The sequence below is a fragment of the Pungitius pungitius genome, chromosome 21 (assembly GCF_949316345.1).
Source record: "Pungitius pungitius chromosome 21, fPunPun2.1, whole genome shotgun sequence".
NCBI classification, from domain to species: domain Eukaryota; kingdom Metazoa; phylum Chordata; class Actinopteri; order Perciformes; family Gasterosteidae; genus Pungitius; species Pungitius pungitius.
In genome coordinates, this window is record NC_084920.1 from 3,458,267 (window position 1) to 3,479,947 (window position 21,681).

The window sequence follows — 21,681 nt, forward strand, 5'->3', positions numbered from 1 at the left end:
GTAAACATCAGGTTTTGGTGTTAAAGCGCATCTGTTTTTTTTGTGTGTTTAAGCACCCGTATTTGGGGTTAACCGCCACAGCACGAGGCCGGCTGATAAGATGAGTGGCGTTTCCATCGGTGAATTCTCCTGACAGCAGTCTCTTCTGGTAGCGTCCATCCAGCTCCATCACATGGACTGAACCGTAATAGCCGTCCACCCAGTACAGCTTCCTGCAGGAGACACAGAGGCGTTCAATGAGAGCTCTGCAGCCATGTTTTGTTCAGTCTGGCTGATGCCATGCACACAATTACAGTGTTTTACAAAACAAAATAGATTTAAATGGAGATTTTAATAAATATAACCACACACCTGCCCACCCAGTCCAGTGCCAGGCCTTCAGCTCCCAATACATCGTCGTCCGCCAGAGTCTCCCTGTTCGTCCCGTCGAAACGCATCCGCTCGATCCTTCCGGCCCCCGCATCCAGCCAGTAAAGCCTCTTCTCGTAGTCGTCAAAATCCAGCGCCACCACGTTGGACAGCCCCTGCAGGACTATGCTCAAAAGGGAGCCGTCGGTGGTCAAATTGCGGATGTAGTAGCGATTACTGTACAACAGGTACGGGGCGATGCCGCTGTTCTGGCGACAGGTGCGTCCGTCCGGTTCGCGGATGTACCCGGGGGCACATTTGCAGTGGTACGAGCCGACCGCGTTCTCGCAGATCTGGCTGCAGACGGCGGGTGTGCTGGAACACTCGTCGAGGTCCTCGCAGGCTTTGCCGTCCGGCATGAGCTGGTACCCGGGCTGGCAGGAACAGTAGTAACCGGTGAGGGTGTCCGTGCAGAGCTGGGCGCACTTGTGCACTGATGGGTTGAGGCACTCATTGATTCCTAATCGGAACAAGCAGAAAAGAGAAAATTATAACGGATAAATTAGTGAAAATGTGGTTATAATAATACAATGCCAAGTACTTAGTTGATGTTTCTCTCACCGCAGCCTTTCTCGTCGCTGTTGTCCTGGCAGTCTTTTTGCGCGTTGCACACCTTGCTGATCTCGATGCAATCGCCCGACTTGCACAGGAACTGCTGCGGAGCACAGGTGGGCCGCGGCGGGGCGCACAAGCTCTCTGCTTCATCCGAGCCGTCCATGCAGTCGCTCTGCCCGTCGCAGGTGAAGGAGGCGGGGACGCACGCTCCGTTGCCGCAGGTGAACTGGTGGCTGCTGCAGGTGTCGTAGGTGCAGCCCAACTCATCACTGCCGTCCCCGCAGTCATTCACACGATCGCAGCTGGGGAGGAGGACGAATCCGTCAGACTCTTTTTAAGTAATGAGATAATTCAATTTGCACACTCTTTTCTACTCACTGGTAGGGGAGGAGGATGCAAATCCCGTTGGAACAGGCAAATTCGTTCATATGGCAGGTGCGGTTGGGGCAGTTATGGAGCTCGTCCGCCGCATTGGCGCAGTCTTTCTCTCCGTCACACACAAAGCTTAGCGGCACACAGCGCGGGTAACCGGGAAACCAGGTGGGGCAGGTGAACTGGTCGGAACTGCAGGTACGTTGGCCTGAAGGAAACGGAGGAAGGATGAGTAGGGTCGACCAGATATGGACGAACAATATGATAACAATAACGTGGATAATTACATAACTCAGATCAGATGGAGTTAAGGAAAAGATACATTCGCTGAAATTTAATGTAGGTTTCTATCCTGTCACACATCAACTCTCTAAGTACTAACTCACCACATTGTAGTTCAGGAGCCTCGTCGCTTGTGTCCCAGCAGTCATTATTCCCATCGCACACCAATGACTGGGGGATGCAGTTTCCATTTGTACAGGTGAACTGGCTGGGACTGCATGTTCTGATTTGATCCTCTGCACAGGATCAAAGACAAATAACAGATAACAGCTCACTGATAACCATCACATATAAAAATACAGCATCTGTTCAGACGAAAAAAATAAGAAAAAGGGTTACCTACAAAGTGAAAAGTCAAATTGATGATATCAACTTTGAATCCCATGTAAATGCAGAGAACTCACCACAGGAAAGAGGTTCGTCCGTCGCATCACTGCAGTCTTGGATGGAGTCACACACCCAGAGGTTGGGGATGCATTTCCCTTCGTCGCAGCGGAACTGATCCGTAGAACATGTGCGCCCCTCTGCAACACAAAGTCTTCCTCATGTCCAGTTTCAGCTAATCCACTCGGCAGGTAAAACATAAACTCTGTAAGTAGGTCTCTTTCTTACACTCTCTCGTATATCGCAGCAGGACCAACGGTCAAGTGTTCAACCTACCGCAGAAGAGAGGATTCTCATCGCTGTTGTCTCCACAGTTGTTGTAGCCATCACACCGGCTTTCAGGGTAGATGCAGATGTTGTTGCCTTCACACTTGATTTGGTCTGCAGGACACGACCTGTCAGCTGGAGGGGAGAGCGGAGGGCGAAGAACAGAACTTCAGCCGGAGAATCCCAAACACATTTCCCTTATTCAGCATCAGAGAATTACACCTGGAAGGTAGAGGTTACCACTGTGATCAGTGGTGGAGCGGACGGCAGTTTATCCGTGAATAATGAGGATCTCCCTTCATGCTGTAGTTCAGCAGCAGTTTATTTTACAGTATACATCATAGAGGTGAAATAAAGTTTAGCTGGTTACGTAAAAATGTGATCAGGATGTTGGCGTTAATGCTCCGTCCTTCTTCAGGAAAACGGCGATTCTCACCGCATGCGATTTCCCATCAGGCCGCGTGTTCTGATGCGTTTAGACAAGTTTTAGGGAAGGCTGTTATTGCCTTTTTGCTCTTTTTGTGGTGAAGCAGGGAAGCTCAACTGCTCACAAAACTTAGAAACGTTCCAACCACAATTTCCAAAATCTTTTTTCCCATCTCAATCCCTCCATCGGCTCATAAAATAAATCCCCTGATCGTTTCTAGCGTCACTCACGGCAGTTGACTTCGTCCGAGGTGGCGTTGTCTCGGCAGTCGTTGTGGCCGTCACAGACGAAGGCTGCGCTGATGCAGCGTCCGTTGGCGCAGGTGAACTCGGTGGCGGGGTTACACGTGGGGAAGGGGCAGCCTCGCTCGTCGCTGTTGTCTCCGCAGTCGTCTGCGTAGTCGCAGGCGTAGCTGAGCTGCACGCAGCGGCCATTGTCGCAGGTGAAGTCCGTGGCTGAGCAGGTGTGGAAGGCTGAGAACGGAATAAGACTTTCTCTTTACTCTCTCATTAAGAACGAGCGTTGATGTACGCTTGCTTACTCGCTTCCATCCGTCCACTCAAAGTGGCGACCGTGCACTGTGTGAAGTCAGATTTAACCCGCGTGTCTCACCGCAAACTCTCTCCAGCTCATCCGAGTTATCCTGGCAGTCGTTGTGGCCGTCACACTTCCAGCGCGCTGAGATGCAGTTCCCGTTGAGGCAGCTGAACTGCTCCGGCTGACAGCGTTTCCCTGTGTCTTTAATACAGTCTTTGCCATTGTTGGCCAGGTACCACTTCCCCTCATGAGGACACTGGCACTCTGGGCCCAATGGACCTGCAGGAGAGAATGTGTGAGGTGAGGGAAATTAAGAATTAAGAAGATCAATTTTTTTTTCAGCCAACAAAAAGCTGTATTTACAACTCAGGACTATTTTCAAGACGATTATATGTCGACATTGACATACTTCCAGCAGGAAGAATTCCTACCGGAAACACAGACGTTGCTGCAGCCTCCGTTGAACTGCTGACAGGAGCTGGAGCAGCTCTCCTGCTTCGACGCGGCATAGACGTGGATGTCGTTTGGTCGGTACTGCAGGTCCTGGGCCAGCACGGCGAAGCCAGAGCCGTCGGCCTTCCCCGCCCTAAAGACGGCTCTCTCCGTCCAGTCCGTCCAGAAGATGTCCTGTTGGAAGACGGTCATGGCGAACGGGTGCTGGACCCCCAGCAGGATCACTTGTCGGTTGGCGCCAGTCAGAGTAGCCCTTTCGATCTTATCTCTGGGGGAAGGGGAGAGGGAGAGGTCGTTGAAACACGTCAGCAGTACGGGAGTCTGCTGCAACACAGTTTACACCAGGAGCTGCACGCACAATGAGGCGTCGGCCCAGTACAGCATCCTTTCTTCGTAATCCAGAGTCAAGCCATTGGGTGTCGTCAGGCTGCTGTTAATGATCGGCGTCCGGAATTTTCCACCCAGGGTGGCCCTCTCTATTTGTGCCGGAAAGCCCCAGTCAGTCCAGTACAGGTAACTGGAAAGAGAGAACGCGGGTAAGCAGGGAGGAGGGGAGCTCCATCGTGAAATCATCCAATCTGTAGTGACTGGTTGGTGGCTGTTGCTGTTGCTTTTACCCGTAGCAGGGGTCAACGACGATGCCTCTGGGGCGATCTGCGTGGGCGACGATTGAGCGGTTCGTCCCGTCCGCCCCAATGGACTGGACATTGCGGCTCTGGTAGTCGGTGAAGTAGAGACGCTTGTTGACCCAATCGTACGCCAATCCCTCTGGGTCATCCAAATCTGAGCAAGGAGGTACAAGGAGGTTATTGAATGCACAGTGGATTGAACAAAACAAAGTGGCAAAAAATACGGCAAGCGATTAATGCCTGACTCACTTGTAGCCAGCAGGACGGGCGGCGCGGTGATGGATGTCGTGGTGACGTAGCCAATTCTGCTCCGTCCAATTCCCAAATACTGCGTGAAGAAGATTCTCTTCCCCTTGAAGTCATAATCCAAAGCCACCAAGTTGTAGCCCAAGTTCACCACCGGATAGGGGGCGCTGTGGTCCGAGGGATCCAACCTCAGGCTATTCAGCGTGTAGTCCGTGGTGAAAACCAAAAACTCGTCTTGTCCGTAACCACACGTTACTCCGTTGCTGAGGAGCGACCCGTGTGCACAGCCGCACCTTGGTTGCTCCTGGCCCGGCAAGGCGAAGCAGAGCTGCTGGCAACGCCCGTTATCCTCTTGGCACGGGTTATTGTTCACCTGGTTGGCAGACGTGGGCTGGACATCGGCGTCAAAGACCGAGACATCCATCAGCCCCTCGAGATTGTCTCGAATTACCTGACACCATTTGGAAAGAAATTCTATTATTTAGTGCCATGGACATTCACTCTAATTACTTATTTTTCACAACTAAAATCTACCACCGTTACGTTTTATTTTGTATTATCGATTTATTTTTAAATGTAATTTCCAATCAATGAGGATGACGTTGTTTCTCTCCTTAAGAAGAGGAAGAAGAAGCAGTTATTTTTATTGCCAAGTATTATTTATACAGGAAATCTGCATTTTACCCTTCCCATGCAGTGGGAGCAGTGGGCTGCCTTAGGGGCACCCGAGGAGAAATTCAGTTAAGGGTTAGGTGTCTTGCTCAAGGACACTTCAACATCTAACATGCAACCAGGGTTTGAACCACCAACCCTTCAGTTCCCAGCGTACCCTCGAACATATCTCTCCAATAAATTGTGTAAATTAAACAAATTGTAAAGTTTCTTCAATGTAAGAACCAAAAAAGCATTATCGTGAAGGCTGAGACTATATTAAATCAAGCGGCTTTTGCTCTCACCTCTGGCTGGTCAGCGTTAGCTGGGTCCTTACTGGCCTGTAAGAGCCTCCCGAGCTTCGTGTCCACCCACAGCATGTAGTTTCCAAAAATAGCCATCCCCACTGGCGATGGATACCGGCTCCCATAGCGGATAATCTGCCTCTGTGTGCCATCTGTAGCCATTCTGGAGATCATATCAAGAACATCGTCGACCCAGTAGAGGAAATTGTTGGTATAATCGATGGTAAGGCCCCGCGGTGACGCTAGGCTTTCGGATGCCAACACTGTGCGGTTGGTGCCATCGAGCAGGGCCCGCTCGATTTTGGGTGTTTGGCCCCCGTCGGTCCAGAAGAGGTAGCGTAGCTTGGGGCTTACGGCCAGGTCCCGGGGCCGGTCTTGGGAAGACTTGAGGAGAATCATTCGGTAAGTGGTGTTGATTGAAAGCACCTCGAGGAAGGTCTCGCTCTCAAAGGCATTGGTGAAGTATAAATTACCTAAGAAAGTTAATGGAAGGATGAGGATAAGAGACACACAACTATAGCTACAGCACCATAAGGTTTGAATTTTGCATGAAAATAAAGAGTTAATTATATTTGCAAGTTCTAGTTAAAATCTTTGCCCGTTAAATAACAAATTAAGGAAGTGAATGTTGGTCGGCTTTATACCCGCAACCCAGTCCACAGCAAGGCCCGGGATTCCTCCTCTTCCAACGCCTGAGTTGAGGACGGTGCTGTAATGGCCCCCATCAGTTTTGGCTCTGAAGATGCCCCTGAATGAGGTGGAGGTGCTGTTGTCAGCCCAGTATACAAAGCCAGATTCAATATGGAGATCCAAATTGCCTTTAATGGAGTAGTAGGCTGCAAGAAAAAAAAATAGAAAAAACACTACTTGTATGTATGTATCATCTGATAATTTGGTATTTGCCAACAATTTAGAAGACCATAATGCAGAATAACATGAAGCCGACATACTTCCACCGACAGGCACCATTGCCTCAGAGTGGTCAGAGCTGTTTATGTGGAAGCCACGGATGTAGTTGGTAGCGGAGACAATAGCGAGAGAGTCATACTGTTCACAGCGAGATCCGTCATGGGACGGGTTGAAGCCTGTGGTACAGGCACAGGTTTTTTGATTGCCAGGTTTGGGCAGACACAGGTGGGGGCAGCCCCCGTTGTTGGAGCTGCAGGCGTTGGTGATCCCTACCGATTCTGAGGTGAGAGAGGGAAAGTTAAAAGGTAAAAAGGAAGGATCAGAGGGTCATATGAGCCCTTGTGAATTGTAATGCAAATCAACATTTGAATAAACATTAGAAGAAGCAGAGGGGGGTGCAGATATTTCTTCAGGAGAAAACACAAAAGCTCAAGGACAGACAACGCTGGAATAAATGATAAAACAAGCAAGTCCACGTACCATCTCTGGCGTGCACTTTAAGGGCGCGCAGGCCAGACATGCCGCTCCTCATCACCCTCATGTTCGCACCGTTGTCCTTGTCCACCCTCTCAATGACCTCGTAGTCCAGGTCGGTATAGTAGAGGTGGTTCAGGTAGACCGTAAGTCCCCAAGGATGAGACAGGCCCCTCACCACAACCACCCGGGTTACGCCGTCCATGGTGCCACTCTCAATCTGGGCAAATAACGACGGAACAAAGTGAAGATGAAGACTTATTTAAAAAATAAGCTTGTTCTGAACACATTACATGATGTGACCCGTTATGCATTTGGACATTAAGTATCGAAAAGATAACCTTCTCAAAAACAGAAAGATGAATAGAAATAAAAAATAGCCAGTGAGGATAATGTATTCACAGCCAATGCCGCTGCATAAATGTAGAGTAACTGCACACATTTCTGTGTCTATATGTCGAGCAGGTACAGTAAACGCACCAGCCCTGAGCCCGACACGCCCCAGTACAGTTTCATGGCCGGGATGTCAGCGGCGATGAATCCAATGTTTGCCAGGTTGCCCGTGTAGAGGTTGGTGAGGTTTCCTCCGTCCATGTCGGCACTGCCAACCTTTGGAGGAACTCCGTTGTCGGAGCCCTTGTCCGTCCAAAACAATTTCCTGTGAAGGGAAAATGTGAACGTGAGAAACAAAGTCTGTAGTTTATAAATTAAACTATGTGTAAAATCCATGTAATACCGACATGGAGAAAGTGATGTTTGTATTTGTAATATTTGTAAATTTGTAATGTCCGATGATTTTATCGGTTACTGTTTTTATCTCCAGCTGAACAGAGCTATTACCCTTGAACTGGATCCAGGGCTACTCCAACGGGCTCTCCTGTTCCCTCTGGTTTCCCGGTGGAGGTGATGAGGGTCTTCCTATAGTGCTGGTCTCCATCCACACGGATAACCTTGGTGAAGTGTAAACTTTAGGTTATTTACCTGCGCAATGACGTGGCAAAAACTGAATCAAAGTGAACATGTATGTACTGTATGTGTGTATTAATCCAGTTGAGATTAAATGTGCTGTGAGGGAACAGGTAAGGATAAATGCTGTCATCCTTGTAATCCATTCATTTAGTCCATCTGTGTCATCTTGTGGCTTTTTGGCATTGTATTGCCAGCTTTAAATACACTCATTGCAATTTTTTTTGTCTCAAAGGGTGCTTACCTCTAAGGATTTCCCAGTAGGATTGGTGTAAAACATTAAACGGCTTATCCAATCAAAAGCCAAACCAGACGGCGAGCCAATGAAAGCAGCCGGCGCAAACTCGGACCTGTTGGCACCGCTGGTTTTCACTTGCCATATAGAACCCTAACAAAAAAAATAAGGCCACCGTGCATCACAACTGGCCTTTTGGAAACTGTAGATACTCAACTAATGGCTAAGATATAAGTCAACCTCCACTCACAGTGCTCTGCACCCAATAGAGTAACTGATCCTGGTCATCGAAGTCAATGTCCGTCCCGTGGCTGATGCCCGACACGGGGGCCATTGCATTGTTGGAAGGGTCAGCGGGATCAAGAGGAATGCCAAATATCACGGAATCTCTCACCACCATCAAGAAGGGAGTTTTGTCTAGAATAGATCAGTGCACATGGCGAGAGGAACACAGATTTCAACATTGGCGTATAAAAGATAAGAAAATAAACAGAGATGAAGAGTATATTGAAAATAAAAGTAAAAGCTACTGTAAGAAAAAACCTACCTTTGACACATGTGCGTTTGTCGTCGCCAAGCTTCCAGCCAGACTGACAGTGGCAGGTGTAGTACCTGGGTCTCATGCCTGACAGCAGGCACAGCTGAGAGCACAGGTGTTCTCTGCATGGGTCGATGGCTAAAAACAAAGCCTGTGTCACCTTCAAACCACACTTAAATTCACATTTGCAGGGTGGATCCAATTCGTCATAGTCCTTAACAGCGTAAACATCTGGTTAACTTTAGGTGCTTTCTTTCAAAATACATTCAGCTGGCCGCTAAAAAGCACGCCGGTAAGACAAACGGCTTAACTGGAGGGTTACCTGTGGGCTGCTTGATGGGATGGTCCATAACGATGCCCATGGGCTGGAAGACGTCGTTCATCAAAGTGGTGACGTTGCCCCCGTGAAACTTGTTCGTCCTCATCACTTTGCTAGTGTAGCGCTCCGACCAGTAGATGTTGTCCTCAAAGATGGTCATTCCGTGTGGGTGCTGGAGAACCTGGTCAGAGGCGCACAGGGATAATGTTTATTTATTTATTTATTAAGGACGTCCTAATTTACCAAAAGTCCCTGCTAAAAGAATCAAAGATTTGCAGCTAAGGGTTGAAACAATTCTAACCAAACTGAATTAAACTAAACCTACCAGGTCACTTGCCATGACCTGATGGCGGTTTTTGCCATCGTAGTCACAGTAGTCAATGTATTTGAGGTAGGCGTCGGCAAAATAGACCCTGCGGGTGGTGTAGTCCAGGGCCAGGCCGTTGGGCCAGTAGAGCTTAGTGCTGACAATGACTCGTCTCATGGCTCCATCCATGTCGGCCCGCTCGATCCTAGGGTTCTGACCCCAGTCCGACCAGAACATCAGGTTGGTGCTGAGGGGGTTGACAACGTGAAATGTAACACCAAATAAAAAAACATCCAAATGTCAGTTTCACTCAAAGAGTCTCTACTCACTAGTTACGGGGGTCTAAAACTAGTCCGCGGGGGCTTGTGACATTTTTGACGAGGAGGACTTTCCGAAATCGACCGTCCAGAGTGGAGACCTCAATGTTTTCCAAGACTGAGTCGGTCCAATAAAGGTTGCGACCCGTCCAGTCCACAGCTATGCTCTCAGGTACCATCAGACCGCTGGAGAACACCTAGAACAAGGACATGTTGTTGTGTAGCCCTGTGGTCGAGCAGCCACGTTTGAACTTTTCAGAGAACCTTTGGCTTGGCTTACTTCCTGTCTGTCCGTGCCGTTCTGGTAGGCACTCCATATCTTTTTCTGCTCTGCATCTGCCCAGTAGATCCTGGAAGTCACGCGATCGAAGTCCACGGAAACGATGCCTGTACCGCTGATCACTGGTACAATCAGGGGGGGTCTCCTGTTGATCCTGTCGGCGATGATCTGGCTTCGCTTGGTGACCAGAAGTACAGCTGCTAGTGGGTCTAAGGGAAGAGAAAATATGGTTGTAATAACATTGTATGTTGCTTTAGGATCCGGTAAATGCTGCACGTTCTACTTTTACTCCTAAGTACTAGGCTTTCATTTGATTTGGGGTGCTGAGCATTTAACAGACAGAAATGGATCTAGTAACGGAAACTGAAAGTAGTCCGAGAGGCTGCTATGGGGAGATTATCCTGCTGACTGAATTTTGATGTTGGGAAAAAACTTTGCTTGACAAATTTGCTTTCCAGAGTAATCAGCATAAGTATGGCGAGATATAGTGTGATTTAGCAATCAACAAAAAATACCCATTGATATACCCAACACCACTTGAATCAATTACCCTAAATGACCAAAAAAGGGTGTACCAAATGGCCCCAACAATACGTTGATCCCATTCAGCATTTTTGTGATGCGAGGTTCATTTCCCACTTGCAGCTTTGCAGGTGCGTCCATCAGCCTCGAGGAGGTAGCCATGTGAGCAGAAGCACCTGAAACTTCCTCTCTCGTTGTAGCACTGCTGGCTGCAGAAACCTGGGATCAGGCACTCGTCGATGTCGTCGCAGGTCTTCGAGTCGTTGAGGAGCTGAAATCCCGATGGACAGGTGCACTGAGCCCCAAATGGTCCTTGGACACAGCCGTTGCTGCAGCCTCCGTTGTTCAGTGCACAGTCATCTTGGTCTTGGTGAAATGACATGAGAGTGAGGAAGTACTGTGCATCATGCTGTGTTTGTCATTGTTGCTTTTGCCTCTATTTCTCTTATTTTGATGCGGCTTACTATGCCGCAGCACCGTTCAAATGATTCTGCTTTTGTAGGAATCCTGTGGGCCAAGGCTAAAATATTGTGTATGATGGATGATGGAAAAACTCACTGCAGATAGGCGACTCGTCTGCTCCATTGGGGCAGTCCCTCTGGTCATTGCACACCTTGTCCAGGTCGATGCACAGCAGGTCAGTGGGGCACTGCCACTGTCCGGAGGGGCAATTAAAAGGAGGGGTGGGGCAGTTCTGTTCATCACTCATGTCCCGGCAGTCGTTCTCGCCGTCACACAACCAGTCCGATGGGACGCACAGCTTGTTGGTACACTGGAAATAGTTGGGTCGGCACGTGACAGGCGGGCAGGAGTTGTGTTCATCCGAACCATCCTCACAGTCCGGATGGCCGTCGCACTCCCACTCGTCCGGTATGCAGAAACCGTCCGTCTGGCACTGGAACTCGTTATTGTGGCACAGGCCCGGAACACGAGTGGCTGGTGGAAGGAGCAGCAGCAAATGTCAAAAAATATTCCGAAAAACAGTGTCAAAATGAATCTGAATGAATACATTTAACAATAAATCTGGCTGATTTTTAAGTAGCGCAATTTGTTATAATTACATCACTAGTAAACACAACTATTATATTTGTTATATTGTGAGTCAGGGCTGCTATCTTACGACAGTCTCTTTCATCGGAATGGTCCCTGCAGTCAAACACTCCGTCACAGCGATATCTCGAAGTGACACACTGGTCACCACTGGAACAGGCAAACTCATAGGAGGCACAGGCAAACTCTAAGGATGGAAAAGGGAAATTAAGAGGCAAAATTGAAGTCAACTAAAGTAGCAAAACACAAAAGAATGGTAATTTTAAATTACCCCCTTGTTAGTAAAACACAATCCAACAAATATTGAAGTTAAGAATATTCCTACCACAGTTTTTCTCATCAGAGCCATCCAGACAGTCCTGGTCTCCATCACACAAATATGAGTTGTGAATGCAGCGGTGGTCGGGACACAGGAAGTAAGAAGGAGGGCAAGTAGTGATGGTTGAATCTGTCGATCACAGATACAGCTCATTTATCAGAGTCGTATTACAGTACACAGTTGACAAACTTTTATGTGTTTAAACAACACTGGACTTGTACATTACATTACACGTCATTTAGATGACGATTTTATCCAAAGCGACTTTGCATTGCATTATAACCCATGCATTAAATTTTGCCTGAGGAGCAATTAGGGGTAAGGTGTCTTGCTGAGGGACACTTCGACATGGCACATGGGGCAGCCGGGATTCCAACCGCACAACCTTGCGGCTCCCAGCACACCCTTATAATTAGACTGCCCCCCCCCCCCCCCCCCCACACACACACACACTTACTGCAGTTCCGTTCATCGGAGCCGTCGCCGCAGTCGTTGTTGCCGTCACACACCCATATTTCAGACACACACCTGTCGTTATCACAGGTAAAGTAGCCGGCTGCGCAGGTGCTAGGGAGTCTAGTGGGGCAGTGTAATTCATCGGAACCGTCGCCGCAGTCGTCCACGCCGTCGCAGCGCCAGTTGGACAGGATGCAGTGCTTGTTGTTGCAGGTGAACGCTCGCGGAGAGCAGGTCGCTCCTGGCGAAGACACGTGAGGCAAGAGGATGGATCGAAGAAGTGATTAACTCAACCATTCTTCCTCCACATACGTTTTTTCTGTACCCTACGTTTACCTGTGTCTGTGCAGTTGGCCTCGTCAGTCTTGTCTATGCAATCAGCGATTCCATCGCAGCGGTAAGAGTTGGGTCGACAGCGTCCTTCGTCACACTCAAAAGAGAAGTCGCCACAGTTGTTGTCAGGCGGGGGGACAGAATCGTCCTTGACACAGTCCCTCTGATTGGCCTGAAGCTTCATGCCATACGGACAGCCGCACACTCGACTCAAGGACGGGGTCGGGAAACAGAAGTGGCTGCAGAGCCCGTTGGACACCGTATTGCAGCGGCTGGTGAACGCTATCAGAAGGATGATGGAGAGTTTCTGGATTACACACAACTACTGCTGAGGTATTGGAGTTGATTATTCCGGTACCAGAATGTGACGTTAATGGTCGTATTCTCATGCCGGCTGGGACTTATTTCATTCTTCTCGTTATCTAACGGCTTTTGCTTAGTGCAATTCATCCGTCCTCCACCATCTGTGGACTGCAGTGTGTGAACTTACCGCTGTGGAGGTCAGCTGTGTAGGCCTTGACGTTCAAGATGCCGGTGATTCCTTGTCTGATCATAATGTTACCTCCCCCATCCCTCTTCCTCATCTCGAATACTGCACTGGTCCTTGTGTCAGACACATACAGGTAGTCTACAAAAACAGTAGAAGGTTTAGCATTTAAAAAAAGACCAAGGGATACAAATGAATGTGTGGGATTTTTTAGAGGTTTGTGAAGAATGGGTTTGGTTATGTCAAAGCTGATGAATAATATTGTATACAGGTGTGAAGGTATTGTGCAGTTACGACCCACCTGAATAAATTGTTAGGGAGTAGGGTTGAGTGATCTGGCCAATATTGGGGAATGTCTGTCGGTCATGTCCTTGGATGCTAATGTGACCAATCTGGTCCAATTGGGAATCCACCCAATACAGCCTGTCCATCCTGTTGAAGAGCAATCACAAAAAATATATAAACACACATTCCTGTATTCCCTTGAAAAAGCCTGAGAATTGTTACTTTATGTCTTCGCTGTGCTTACACAAAGTCAACAGAAAGTCCATACGGCCATCCCAGAGTTGTGTTGACCAGAGGAACAGCATTGCTGCCATCAGTGAAGCCTCTCATTATGACCGCGGGACGGTACCAGTCGGACCAAAACAAGAAGCTGGGGATGAACATATTCACACTGTCACAAATAGTTCACTCATAAAAGCACTTCTATGGATTATACAAAAGAATGACAGCGGCTCCAAGCGTGGGTATAAGCAACGTTTCAGACTGATTTAACTTGAATGGAGTTCATTCCTTTGAAATCTCCCCAGAACAAACCAGCCACTCTGCAGTACTTGGACCTCCTCCAAATCAGAGCACTCACCCAGCGCTAGGATGCACTGCGATTCCTTTCGGGTTCCTTAATCCCGTCACAATGTCTCGTCTCGACTTGTCTGGGACTCTGAAGGCCACCACCGCTTTGTAGGTGCTTGTGGTCCAAAACAACACTTTGGAGGTCCAGTCGTAAGCCATGGCGTCAATCGTTCCCACTCTGTAGCCTGTCAAAATCTGTTGGACTGAGAAAGCACAGAGTAAATCCATTAGGTGATGTGTGACACACGGGATGAAGAATAAAGCCTTGGAGGAGACAATATCTAATACTAAGATTATCTCCCATGGGTAATCGATTAATTTACCATGTTATTCACCATGAGATCTCCCTTATAGCCATCTTAACGTGCCTTATAAAACAAATGTAATAAAAACCCACCAGTGCCGTTGAGGTTGGACTTATAGACGAGGCCTCTGGACCTGTCGTTGTAGAAAAGGGCTTCCTCACTGCCGTCAAACTCCACAGCAGAGCCAGAGAAAGATGTCCCGAGCCCTGAGAGGGGCAGCGTGATGTCCTCCTGGAGGGACACATTCAGTGGAATCCCCCGCACCCCAAGAGAGGTGGCCAACAGCAAGTAGTCCTTCACCTCTGTTCAAAGAGAATTAAGTCACAGTGACCAAGATTCTACTGTCAAAATCATTTAGGATATTCTGAATGTTAGCCGTTATTAGTGTCATGGTCTGTGTCTTCAATTTGATGAATGAAAGGGAAAATGAAAGGGAAACTTACTGAAGCATGTCCGGCGGTCAGTTTGCAGGTCATAACCGTGACGACACTTGCATCGAAAGCCCAGGCCGTCATTGTCGGTGCGGTGACTCAAAACACAAATCTGCTGACAACCCCCGTTGTGTTTGCCACATGGGTTCATCACTGAAAGACACAACACATGTTTCTGTTTGAAGTGTATTAATATTTTTATCATTCATTATGTCTTAAAAAAGTATATTTTAGCCAATCGTACCATTTCATGTTGTCTACAGCATTGTAACATTGTAAGATTATTTAGGTGGAGGCTTCAAGTAAACGCATTGGGCTGCCGACCTCTTTCTGCACTGTGACGATATATTATCTATGTTTATGATTATTTGCAGATGAATAAAAACAAAACAACAAGAAAAAACTGAACCGTGATCTGTTTTGTTACGGGTAGGAAGTGTGCCTCCTTACCAACGGGTTGCAGGGCAGCATGAGAGACTACAACATGACCCGGCCGCTTTGCGGTACGATAGAGGAGTGCCGGGTTGCTTCCGTTGAACCGGTTGGCTCTCACCACACCCATCTTGGTCCAGTCGGTGAAGAACACGTGGTTTTCAAACACGGCGATTCCAAAAGGATACGGAGCCTGGGTTCCACCGTTAAGGACTATTTTCCTGGGTAAACGACAACACCTCAGATTGGACACCAAGGACAGCGGCCATTGTTTCCCTTTCCAGCTTAAAGGTAGGAAGACATCTTTGTTGACTGAGAACATCTTCAGTGCAACCTTTACCTGTCCAATCCACTGTAGGTGACGGTCTCCACGGTGTCGAAGTGACTGTCGGACCAGTAAACCCTCTTGGTGATGATATCTAGGGTAATTCCTGTTGGGGTGCCCAGTCTGCTCTTCACCAGCTCCACGCGATTACTTCCATCCATGAAGGCACGCTCGAGCTTCATGTCCTCACTAGCAACCCCCATGTCTGTGAAGAACATATAGCTGCAAACAAACCAAAAATAAAAATTGTTAACACAGAATACAGTTCTTTAAGGTGAATTCTTTTAAAATAGTAGTGTCTTTGGCAAATGAGCAGACTTTGGACCCGTATTAGCTTCATCTTCAGTTTTTATTTAAAAAGGAAACAAATACAATGCTGACACTATTTCCATACTAAAATTATAATTTATAACAGATGTTATTATTTAAAGCATTTAAACGCACCCCACTGTAGGATCCAAGGCGAGGCCATGAGGAGTTTGCAGGTTTTCAGCCACAAGCGTGACCCGATTCTCTCCATTGAAGTCGCACACGTCAATTCGCTCCATCGTCGCCTCCAACACATAAAGCTTAAAGTTGATCCAATCGACTGCGAGGTTCTGGACACTCTGGACTGCAGCGGTCAGAACCTCTTTAATGTCACCCCCATTGTAGTTGGCAGAGTACACCTGGTAAAAGAATAAAACGTTTTTTTACTTATGCAGAAGAAGCGACAATAAAGGTGAGGGGAACGAAACGTTATCACAAGAGGTCACGATAACTTGGACTGACCTTTTTGGTGTACGTATCACTCCAGAAGACGGTGGCGCTGTGCCAGTGGTATGCCACGCCTACTGAAAATCCTTTCCCCTGTGATGGCACCAGAGTTCTGACAAAGCGTCCATGTATATCAGCCATCATCACATCACCGCCGTTGGTGAAAATAAGCTGTGGCAGTCCAGCTGGAAATCACAAAAACCTTTGGTCATCTTAGGTGTTTGATCAATTCTGCAAAATATATATATATATAACAATACTTTTTGAAGTTTTGCTACTTGTGTGAGTCCCTGTACCTGACACATTGGCTTTACACACGTGGCCCTGCTCCAGGAGGTACCCATCAGCACAGCTGCAGCGGTGTGTCCCGGGGCGATCTTCACACAGCTGGTCACAGATCCCCCAGATTTGACAGTCGTTATAGTCTAGGCAGAAATAGAATGCCAATATTTAAAATAGAAGCATTTGGGAAAGGACCTTTTCTGATTATTTGCAACGGGGGAAGTTAAGTACTTTAAGCGCATTAAAGCTGGCTTCACACGGCACTCACCGACACAGGAACGGCTGTCGTTTGCTACAGTGAATCCATCAGGACAGTGGCAAGCGCCTCCCTCAGGAGACGGGTGGCAGAGGAACTCGCAACTCAAGGCGGAGCACTGCTCCAAGCCTGTAAAGGAGAATTGTAATAAATAAATCAAAAGATTAAAGAAAGTGAACTAATTAATCACACATTTTGAAATTCATTGATCGCGATTAAAAGTGCGTCTTTCTTCTAAAGACTCAACCTTACTAGTAATGAGTACTCACTATAGAAAGCGTGTATTTTAGACACACTACACACATAACCTTGAAGGCAGAATCCCACCAGGTGGAACTAGCGACGCTTCCTGCTGTCCTTGTGCACTTTCCTCGCAACTCTCCATCATTCGATGGCTGTGTTTGAAGTGCCAGCAATCTCCCCACATTTGGCCAGGACGCTTTCCAAACCACTGTCTTTTAGGGACAGACCGTGTGCCGCACAGGGTGTTGAGGTGGAAGTAACCTAGCAGCTAGCTTAACCTAGCGACTAGCTTAACCTAGCAACTAGCTTAACCTAGCAGCTAGCTTAACCTAGCAGCTAGCTTGGCCTAGTAAAGTGGTCCTTTTGCCACTCACCCCTCATTCTGTTTGACACCTGGAGGAATTCATCTGCACAGTTCTCTGTGGTTGTATGTTGCGCCTCTGTCTGTTTTACTTCCAATACAAACAGCTCTGTCCATCTTCAACCACCGCCTCTCCTGTCTAACTGACTGCAGCTAGCGGCGGTTTCGTTTCCGGGGTCATCGTTGTTTACTTCCGGCACACCGGAAAACCGGAAGTAAACAAAGTTGCGTTAACTGCGTTAAAATATGTTACCACCGTAATCTCGGCCAAATCAATCTCATAGATTAATGCGTTCATTTTGACAGCCCTGGTATAACGCAACACCCTGAAATGTAAGAACATGTGCATGAGCATCGTGACCAGCATTCAAGCTATCATTAAACCTCATAAAAGTTAATCTTAAACCAGGCGCGAGTGGTGGCAGTGATAAGGAGGGCGTAAGTGTCACTCAGCAGTCTCAACAGCTGACTGAAACATTTATGAGTGCAGGTGAGGATTTATCAAACCACGTGACACATTAACATCCTTGTGACTTACTGCAGATTTTTTGTGCTGTGGAGTTGGTCTCATCTGCTCCTCCAGGACAGTCAGGTTTGTCGTCACACACTTTGCCCACCGCAATACATACTGTCGAGCCTGGGCATCCCCACTCCCCAGGGTAGCAGTCTCGAGAGTTACTATCTAAAAACCACAAAAACACATGGTTATATCACAAAGTATAAACATTTCCACGTGCTATACATTTTCCTATTTCCATATTTCAGAAGTTCAAATTCAAGTTTTAAATAAAGTTTCCTGCAAGGATATTTTTCTAAATCGCTTATTCAATTACTTTAAGCCTTCATTTGTCAATTGTATATCGCAATGTTTTCCACATTACAGAATGTGACTCCTAAACTACACCAACACGATTCGCTCCTGTGCAATGTGCTACAACAGCTATGTTTACTGAATTTAAAGTTTAAAAAAACGTCCTCACCACATCCTCTCTCATCACTGTAGTCACCACAGTCATTGAACTTGTCGCAAACCCAGCGCTGAGGAATACAACGGCCACTGGAACATGTGAACTCACCGCCACTACAGCTCCGGTACACTGATAAGAACAAAATAGATAGGACACGATCAATTAAAACATAAATAAGAAAGTTATTCTGTTTAAGAGGTTGATATTTTATGAAGACGGAATCAATTCAGTCCTCTTGGTTCACACGTTCATTTATCCTCACCACAGCCTTCCTCATCGCTGTTGTCTCCACAGTCATTCCAGTGGTCACACACAAATGAATTTGGTATACAGTAGCCATTTGCACACTGATACTGGTGGATGGGACAATGTTGCGTAGCTGAGAATAAAACAAAGACAGAAGTTAGAAGAAATCTACGCTGTTGTACATCCTTGCAACAATCTCCAACGAAACTATCGACAAAAGCATTTGTAAAAGATAAAAGCAAATTGACAACATTCACGGCAGCTTTAAATATATATTCCCAAGATTCTTGTACCACTCTCATATATGCAGCTGCAACATAATGATTAATAATGCTTTCCAAAACAGGCTATTCTCGAGTATCTGCAAAAACAGCTATTTAAAGCACTTGGCTCCAGGTAGGTCTCATCTAACGTTACTCACTGCAGTTGAATTCATCGGAGCCGTCTCGGCAGTCCTGCAGTCCATTGCAATGCTGCGAGTGGTTGTAACAGGCCCCGTTGGCACAAGTCTTCTCAGTGCAACGGGGATAGTCTGCAAATAATTTGCATTATGTTTATTAAAATTGTAACATATTTCCCGCCCAATGATGCAAATGAAAAAATATATATATATATATATATATTTACAGATCAGAGAATTAAAAAACAACCTGACAAAACATCCGTCTATTGAATCTTTCACTGACATCTAAGGTTCATTGAAGATTTAAATGTCTTACTGCAGTTTTTTTCATCGGAGTGGTCTACGCAGTCCTTCACGTGGTCACATCTGTATTTTCCCGGGACACATTGGCCCTCTTGGCAGGTGTACTGGTCTGGGCTGCACGTCCGTCCACCTGAACCGAGAGCGTTCAAGTGAGAATTGTTTTAAAATGCAACGTTAAAAGGGAAAGTAGACTCGCAATTCTTAACGGGCAGTTTGCTGGTGTAAGTCAAATGTGTTTGTCAAGGTCATTTCCATACTCTTCCTTCCTTCCTTCCTTCCTTCCTTCCTTCCTTCCTTCCTTCCTTCCTTCCTTCCTTCCTTCCTTCCTTACTTCTGCAATGGTCCCTTTAGCTGTTTACTGCTTTGACTTTTCATGACTCATACATTTTTGGGAGTCTTTCATTGTTAACGACAGCCAAAAGCAAATAAACAATCCACTCTGCATACCACAGGTTCTTTTTTCATCTGAACCATCGACGCAGTCTTCCTCTCCATCACAGACGAATCCCAGAGAGATGCATTCACCGCTCGTCACACACTTAAATTCCTGCGAGGTGCATGATGAAGTCGCTGCCAAAAAGGACAACACAATTGAATAGTAAACACATGAATGATAATACAGTGTGGAGTCATTTGCTTTATCTTCCCCTTCTGTGTTTCCAGTGATCGGGTGTAATACTCACGACAGTTCAGCTCATCTGAGTCATCTGTGCAGTCTTTAGTCCCATCACATCTCCAAGCTTTGTTGATGCATTGTCCACTGGTGCACTGGAACCCCCCACTATCACAACTTCCTGTACACACAACCACACACACATGCGCGCGCTATGGAGTTACGGTAATTTAAAACATCTGTAATCATTAATGGTTTCATTTTTATGTAAGTCCTTAGGACATTTTATATTTTAAGATAAAATGTCAGATGTCCAGGTCACTTAAATAAAAAATGCTTTTTACAATTTCCTGAGCAATGAGTTGTCATGTTTATGAGAGCTGTAGACACTTTCAAACATGTGATCCAGCCATTATAAAGGGTTGTTAATTCTCCAACATGATTTAACCGTACAAACCTTGAAGTATACAATCATCATTTTAAATATGTAATTTAAGTCTGAAACAGCAGAGAGAAATGTACTTTGTATCATTTGTGCATTCACAATAATTCAGTATTCTATTAAGATCCATTTTGAAAAGAGCTCAAAATAATTTAGTATTTTCTCATTGTAAATTCGGAACTACTGAAAATCATGTTAAGGCAATAATAAGATTCTTTATATACTTTACAGAATATTTATATTTGCTGTACACATTTTCAGAAAACAGCTAGTAGTATGATTTATTTATGTAATAATTTCTGGGGATTTGAACATTTCAAATCAGCGCAAATGTCCATTTATTACCATAATGGTAAAAGATAAAATAACTTGAAACGTAATAACTTGGTGCAAATAAGACTTTAGTAACACAACAATTGTCGAGCATTTGTGTTCTTCTTTCATTAATGTTAGTGACTAAAGAACACATTGATGTAAATTCAAGAGAACACACATACCTTGAGAAAGTTGAATCCCTTGGGACAGCAGTAGAAGAGACAGAAGTTGAAGACCTTTAAGGCCCATCATTTAACGTTGGTGTCAGTTGGACACAGCGAGTACACTCATGCTGAATCTGACTGTGTAAACGAGGTACTGTCTTTGGAATGGAGATGTACAACGTCCAGCAACCAGCAGACCAATAATGTGACATGGAGGAATACAGCTTTATATGGCTGGCTCCGTTACATAAAGTTCATCTAAGATTAACTTTTACCTGTTGGTATGTTGTCTACATCAGCAGGAAAATGTAACAACATCTTTTGGGCAACACTTCGGCGGGAGTTAACAAGTTCTTTAGGTGAAATATGTCTTAATATACTAATAATAGCAGTAGAGTTTTATCCTTCTATTAGTTCTCCACAACCTAGAAAGAGCTCCAAAAAAGTATGAATATCAGCATGTTGCACTCACAGCAAGAAAATATAGTAAAAAGAAAACACATATATTCTGTAAAACAGGGTTTCAGTTGTTTTTAATTTATAGTATAAATATAAATACAAATTGCAAAATTCTTTATGCAGAGGCATAGGCCCGTGGTCCTAATGGATGCCACATTTTTAGATGTTTTCATAGCTGCGGTTATCTGACAGACCAAATATTAGCAGGCTCTCCCAGCTTCTTTATTGCATATTATGATGTCTGACCTTGTGACAAGATAGAGTTAAAGTTTAATAACATGTTCTCGTCCACTCTGGCAACGGGCATTTCAGCAATTCAAGTAGTCATTGTTGTTTCATATCACTGAGAAATAATTTGTCAAACTGCATTTAAAACTCGCCCGCTTGGGGACACTACATTTCTATTTCTTTATAGCCCTTTGCCTTATTTTGAACAATATATCATCAAAAAAGTAAATGAAGAAAACCCCAAATCATGTCGCATCCCACTGGGA

The 21,681-nt window shown here is 46.1% G+C and overlaps 1 protein-coding gene across 1 annotated transcript in view; it reads right to left on the reverse strand.

The window, feature by feature from the left end:
- lrp2b (low density lipoprotein receptor-related protein 2b) overlaps positions 1-19,187 on the reverse strand; it is a 29,099-nt gene extending 9,912 nt beyond the window's left edge. Inside the window, 49 exon segments of the mRNA XM_062560229.1 lie at positions 57-212; positions 352-868; positions 970-1,265; positions 1,342-1,543; positions 1,722-1,853; positions 2,022-2,141; positions 2,278-2,403; positions 2,926-3,168; positions 3,308-3,511; positions 3,664-3,953; positions 4,044-4,202; positions 4,303-4,468; positions 4,564-5,011; positions 5,517-5,989; positions 6,161-6,352; positions 6,467-6,703; positions 6,906-7,156; positions 7,333-7,557; positions 7,740-7,849; positions 8,110-8,253; positions 8,351-8,517; positions 8,648-8,776; positions 8,961-9,138; positions 9,283-9,511; positions 9,594-9,778; positions 9,862-10,070; positions 10,501-10,749; positions 10,942-11,319; positions 11,504-11,620; positions 11,759-11,881; positions 12,210-12,449; positions 12,545-12,823; positions 13,032-13,169; positions 13,330-13,460; positions 13,558-13,683; positions 13,894-14,086; positions 14,281-14,490; positions 14,632-14,772; positions 15,070-15,272; positions 15,392-15,598; positions 15,821-16,044; positions 16,148-16,317; positions 16,429-16,557; positions 16,683-16,799; positions 17,813-17,956; positions 18,255-18,371; positions 18,505-18,621; positions 18,910-19,020; positions 19,175-19,187. Coding sequence (XP_062416213.1) covers positions 57-212; positions 352-868; positions 970-1,265; positions 1,342-1,543; positions 1,722-1,853; positions 2,022-2,141; positions 2,278-2,403; positions 2,926-3,168; positions 3,308-3,511; positions 3,664-3,953; positions 4,044-4,202; positions 4,303-4,468; positions 4,564-5,011; positions 5,517-5,989; positions 6,161-6,352; positions 6,467-6,703; positions 6,906-7,156; positions 7,333-7,557; positions 7,740-7,849; positions 8,110-8,253; positions 8,351-8,517; positions 8,648-8,776; positions 8,961-9,138; positions 9,283-9,511; positions 9,594-9,778; positions 9,862-10,070; positions 10,501-10,749; positions 10,942-11,319; positions 11,504-11,620; positions 11,759-11,881; positions 12,210-12,449; positions 12,545-12,823; positions 13,032-13,169; positions 13,330-13,460; positions 13,558-13,683; positions 13,894-14,086; positions 14,281-14,490; positions 14,632-14,772; positions 15,070-15,272; positions 15,392-15,598; positions 15,821-16,044; positions 16,148-16,317; positions 16,429-16,557; positions 16,683-16,799; positions 17,813-17,956; positions 18,255-18,371; positions 18,505-18,621; positions 18,910-19,020; positions 19,175-19,187 — 9,665 coding nt within the window.
- Positions 19,188-21,681: the final 2,494 nt, after the last annotated feature.